The sequence below is a fragment of the Morone saxatilis genome, unplaced genomic scaffold (genome assembly GCF_004916995.1).
Source record: "Morone saxatilis isolate NCDOM2014 unplaced genomic scaffold, NCSU_SB_2.0 Contig1, whole genome shotgun sequence".
NCBI lineage: Eukaryota > Metazoa > Chordata > Actinopteri > Moronidae > Morone > Morone saxatilis.
Window position 1 is genome coordinate 21,585,299 of NW_023339651.1, and position 6,154 is coordinate 21,591,452.

Genomic DNA, 6,154 nt, shown 5'->3' on the forward strand with positions numbered 1-6,154 from the left:
AGAAATGTGTGTGTAAATGCAGTTTCACACAGCGCCACTAATCATTCATCCATCATACAAGTTTTTTAAGGTGTAAACATGGAGCCTGACCCAATAAACAAATGATCTAGTCAGACCTAGAGTTTACATTTTCTCACCTCTGGACCACCAGTCTCTGCTGGCAAGCCCATAGTGACAAAGAAAATAGTCTAATCTTCCATTATAACTTCTTCTATACCAGACAGTGCAAGTCAGTGAGACAATGGCGTCTAACGGGAGATGTTCAGTCAAGCTTCATAAGTGCATAAAGGGAAAGAAAGCTGAGAGGGATTTCTAGAGTTTCAAAACTGACGCCTTGGCTTATTGTTTCAGTGTAAAGGTGAAACCAGGGAGTTTAACAGCAAACCATGAAGTAATGTCACAGGGACATGATTTATCTGACACCATCCTTTTGGGAAATCACACACACATACATCTCATTCTCTTTTTCTTTCTCTCAGGCTCTTTCTGTTAATCATAAACATTCACCTCAGCCTAACCTGGACATCAGCTAGTTGTAACTTTATCACGTCTTTGTTACAGTTCTGAAAGTGTTTCAGAGGTGAAGCTGTCTGTTTTTCAGAAGACGCATTTCAGAATACCTTGTATCCTTGTATATAAATATATAAATACACGTTAAATGAAAGTAAAAAATTATTTAGGGCTGCCCCTATGGTCAAAACATCATATTGCGATTATTTTGACAGATATTGCGATATGATTTGCGATTTGTGTGAATGATAATTTTTGCATCACAAATTCAATTTTTACTAAAAATATATTACAATAATAATATTGTGACGTTTTTTGGGGTCTGTAGCAAACAAACATGTTTTCTTAAATCTGGAGAACAAGATTTGTAGACTGGGCATCTTTTCACAACTACAATATTTCATTATAGTGGTGTTTGTCACACATTTTACCTTCATCAAACAAATGGCCATTTTGCGATTTCAACAATATTTTGATCAATTGTGCGACCCTACTCATTTACAATGATGTCGAGTAACATGGCCGGATACTGATTAAATAGAAATGTTTAAATTTTTGTTTTTTAAAAAAGAAGTTCATAACCTGTAGTTTTTAAACATCTGAGAAAGATTAAGATGTAGTGAGCAAAGATGATGATTTAATATTCTATAGTTATTGTTAACAAACAGTTCTGACTCAAACATTCATGTATTTTTTCTAGTAAAGTTCTTCACAAACATACTTTGGCTTTCATAAAACATAAAACCTATCATCCGCATAAGAATTAAAAATAAATTATTATTAATATTAACTGATAATTATTTGACTTAATTATCCTGATATAAATTTCCCATTATTAATAATAATTGTTGATAATATGCGTCCCGATAATTGTCGTTCCTCTCTAATTATTAATTAATCAATATATATATATTAGAAATTAGATACAAGATAAAAGAAAACAAGTAAATAAAACAATATAAAAAAAAGTTAAGGTAAAACAAGTGCAAACAGAGTTTGAATAATTTTCAATCAAGGATTTAAATTCACCAAGGGGTACAAGATTATTGATCCTTAGGGTGCTTTGTGAGGAATTCGATTGGAGCATAAAAACAAAAAGCAGATCTTCCAAACTCGGTACTAATTGGAGGAACTTGCAGGGAAAGCTGGTCATTAGATTGTGTTTGATAATGTCCAGAGGAGCATTTTAGCATGGAAGAGATTTCTAATGTGTGAAATGTTTATCTATAAAGATAAACAAATACATATGCTTATCTCTGACCACCCAACCTTTTTTTTTTAGGATGCAACAGTGAGTGCTAGGCAGGGCAGAAGGATAAACAGCATCCACATCTCCTATCCATAACAGAGAGAAACATCTTCAAGATGATCTGACTTATATTATAGATTACATTTATAATCAAATATTAATTTCATGTCATGCTAGAATGATGCTATAATCGTTTCCAGTAGATACTAGGGGTAACACATCGTAAAAGTGAACAGGGGAAATCCCTTCCATATAAATACAAAGTGTCTTTCTTTCTGTGTATCTGCCCAAATGAGGGAATTGTCAGTATTTTCTTATTCCCAAAATAAATAAAAGAGAATAGAGAAGACCAACGTGAGTTTATGAGTGGTAGGGACCACCCGTAAGTTTCTCACCACAAACCCTACTGTGGTTTTAGGTTTTGGCTTCTAGACCAGTAGCTAAAACTAAACCGTAATTTGGAAAATACCAAATATAAAACGTAATACTAAACTTATTTTCAAAATGTTTTATCATGTTTGCGAAGTTGCAGTTTTTCACCCAGGCACCCTTAAAAGTATATTTTGACCGCTTGTATCTGCAATGCCATTCTTTCAATGAATACCCAGAACTCTCGCTATTGAGAGGTGACATTAAACATAATGATTACCAGTAGACCTTTACGGGACTTCTGGGGAAGTTGACTGTCACACACACTTACACAGCCACAATATCTCTCTCTGTCTCTCTGATGCCAAAAGCTGATTTTTTTTTTCTTCCCCATAATTGTTTACTATATATATATATATATATATATGCACACATTAATTGTAAAAATTGACTTCTTATGAGCAGAGACTCAATATTAAAAGCTTCAGGTCAATGGAAAACATAAAAGGGACATTCCTGCTAATAACCAAATGTGAGGGTAATTAGCCCCTGCAGAGTGTGTTATTTTAACAGCCTATGATAGATGCTGTACTGCACACTGAAACACTGCAAACAGACAATACACAGCATATAACATGCTGAATCGCATCGGCCTTGGTTTAAGTTATTACAGAGATATGGAAAAACTAATGCAATGCTATAATAGCTGCATTTCTGTAATTTGATTTGCATTTTGAAGTATTGCATTACAAAAATTTGTTGGAAATGGCAAGTTTAAAAAAAAAAAAAAAAAAACTTTCGCAGAAACATTGTGCACACAACTAATTTATCATGACTGATAGACCCATTAGCCACATTTCTGAAGAACAAAACTATATTTAAAAATTATTGTACCAAATCAGTTCATTTCTAATCTGTGCAAAGTTGTGAACTGTAGAGAGTTCAGTGAGTGTCAGGGTAAAATGTGGCACCCTCTACGTGTTTGCTTGTGGCTCATCACTTAGCTCCAGGTGAGAATAATGGCATTGTTGCTAAGCCTCTCTCTGTGTGTCACAGTCTCTGTCAGCTGAATAATGCTATTATCACTAAGCTGTTCTTTCACTGCTCTTTCAACATGACCCAAACACCCAGCTGTTTCACCCTATGACATTAGCATACACTGTGTGTGTGGGTGGGGTAGGGGGGTCATCTCCATCAGGTTAACCAGGGTTCGTGGTGGGGTCATTTGAAATGTTCCTGTTCACAGTCAACACTCATCATGTAGCAGCAGAAGCCCCTCCCTCCTCCCTTCTTCTCTCAGCATCTCTCACTCTGTCTTCCCTCTGCATCACAAGCCCTTTTTTACACAGAGATCCTACAATACTGCTGTAAAGACAGGAGGCGTGATGTGTAACACAACGGCGTTGGTGTCTGGTGTGACGACTGTATGTGCCTTATGCCTGCTCCCCCATTTTGCACAGACGTCGATTCGGCTCTGTTAGGGCCGACCAAATTAGGCGCTGCAGTGAAATCACCAGTCCTCTTATTCATCTTGAATGGGGGTAGTCGTTTAAGCTGTGGTAGGGGTGAAAAAAAATGCAACAACCTGCTGCAGAGAACAGAATAAACCTTTTTAGAAACGTAACCCGACGTCACACTACAGTGGCCAATTCAGTGAGAGACCAGTCAAACTGCTTCACAATCGGTAAAGTATTGTTGAAACCAGGTACTAACCAGGCAGAGTTCATGGAACAAACAATGATACAGTACTGCAATGTACAGTGTAGCATATCTATATTTACATGTACACATGAACATCTTTTTGTCTCTCTGTCGGCCCTCTGTCAAGTCTAAAATAGTGTATCCTCCCCCTAAAATTTTGGTTTACCCAAACGGCATCCAGTTTGCATAAATTAAACCGGCTTGGTGTTTCAGTGTATTGTTTTCATGTTTAAAAACTTGCTGTCAGAGTGATGAGTCTGTCTGTAGATAAGCTATCTAGTGTCAACTGCGCTCATCAATTTCCAGCCTAACACAGACTAGATAGCAGTCCAGTGCTGACTGACAGCTGATCCTAACAGATAGTAAACAAGACTAGGCTAAAACCAATGGGGGACAATCAACCAACCAATAGTGTAACTAAATCACTTACTCAGTAAGTCAGGGACGGGCTGCTTTGCTGCAGTCCAACAATGGTCAAACCCCTCAGTTCTTCAGTCATTTGCCTCTTCAAAACCTTCCCCCTTCAAACTCTGACCCTCTACAAGCCTTAGTCTTCCTCTGTTTCTCTCTGAGGTTCTTTCTGAAGTTCTCGGAGGTGAAACTGTTGCATATCTGAGTGGTGTACATGTCTGTGTGTTTTGTAGCTCCTGGACCTGTTCATGGTGTGGGACTGGTCCACTTACCTGGCAGACTATGGCCAGCCAACTTCCAAATACCTGAGAGTGAACCCAGCTACTGCCCTGGCTCTACTGGAGAAGTGAGTGCATCTGATGGTTAAATGCTTCTCTTTAAAGGCCAAGTAGCATTGACAGTTCACCTTTGTGCAGGGGTGAGACTTAGAATGTGGGTGTGCTGCTAGAGCATGTAAAGAGCCACAAAGAAACAAATAGACCAAAATGTCTTTGTCCTAAGATAAAAATAAAAATATAATTACTTCAACAACAAGTTTCCAGAAAATTTGTAAAAGAAAATGCTAATGTGAGGACTACACTTTGTATCATATTTTTTTTGATACACCAACTTGTTTTTGATATTTAGACTTTTTTAAGAATTTACACTTTTACTTTTTTATTTTATCAATTTGAAACTGAAAATGGTGGAGTGATGAGGAGTTATGAATATGATTGTGATAAACTACAGAAAACATGCCAAAGTCTGCCACCCCAGGTATTCTTCTAAAATGTTAGTTATCAACCCATATTCTTAAGTCTTTTATAAACATTTTCAAATTTTCTTTCACATTATTGTCATTTTATTACATTAATTCTTGCATAGAGCATATAACGTCCTTCTGTATTAGTTTGGCTGCTTTGTCTGTTTTCCTCCTCTGCGTGTGTTTTGGTTATACTCTTCTGTTCTGTTTTCCTGCTGCTGCTCAGAGTCTACAGAGGGTAGGTGCAGATTCCTCAGTCCTTTTCTTTGGTCTTCTCCATGTACCCTCTGATATATGCAAAACCATTTATTCTACCTACTGTAAACTAGAATGACTTAAGGCGTAATATTTTTTTAAATAAATTCCATTATTGTATATGTGAAGGTTAAATGTCTGCACCCAAATACACACACTAAACATCTGTTTGATTTTTAGTGACTTCCTGCTTGAACCTTGAACCTGTCTTATCCATAGTTTACAGGATAATTTTAACAATAAATAGTGTAAGTTATATAGAATAGAAAAAGAAAAAATATGTAATAATGTCTAAGAATTTCCAACCTCCTACTATCCTAATTATAACTTAACCCACTCTCTCTGTTTCATTTGTTACAACAACTGTTTACTCAAATGTAAATTTGTAAGATCTTCTTTTAAAATCATTGAGACATATTCATAGTAAAAATCCAATAATTATTATAAAAGCTGCAGTAGGTAACTTATCAAAATAACTTTTTGTCATATTTGCTGAAACTTATATCCTGACAGTAGTAAATGAGACAGATAACCTGTGAATTGATCTGGTTCCTCTGGCTCCTCCTAGTGCTCCTAATGGTGTTTGCAAGAATCTACCGGGCCTGGACCAAAACAACCATTTAGAGCCTAGAAGGACAAAAAGACACTTTGGATGGGTGGCTTAAAGATCATTGATTGTTGAGTTTCATTCCCAGCGTCGATATTTGGCAACCTGGAAATGAGACTCAACAATCAACTATCAACTATCAACTATCTTTCTTGGCTCTGATTGGTTGTTTTTGTCCAGGCCAAGGGGATTCTTGCAAATGCCATTAGGAGCACTACAACAGCCCAGAAGAACCTGATTTTTCACAGATTATCTGTCTCATGTACTACTGTCAGGAACACAGTATAAATTTCAGCAAATATAACAAAGT

The 6,154-nt window shown here is 36.6% G+C and overlaps 1 protein-coding gene across 1 annotated transcript in view; it reads left to right on the forward strand.

The window, feature by feature from the left end:
* The window catches only part of exoc6 (exocyst complex component 6), a gene marked incomplete in the record, with an annotated part of 22,880 nt that overhangs the window by 16,186 nt on the left and 540 nt on the right, over positions 1–6,154 (forward strand). Inside the window, 1 exon segment of the mRNA XM_035660776.1 lies at positions 4,474–4,586. Coding sequence (XP_035516669.1) covers positions 4,474–4,586 — 113 coding nt within the window.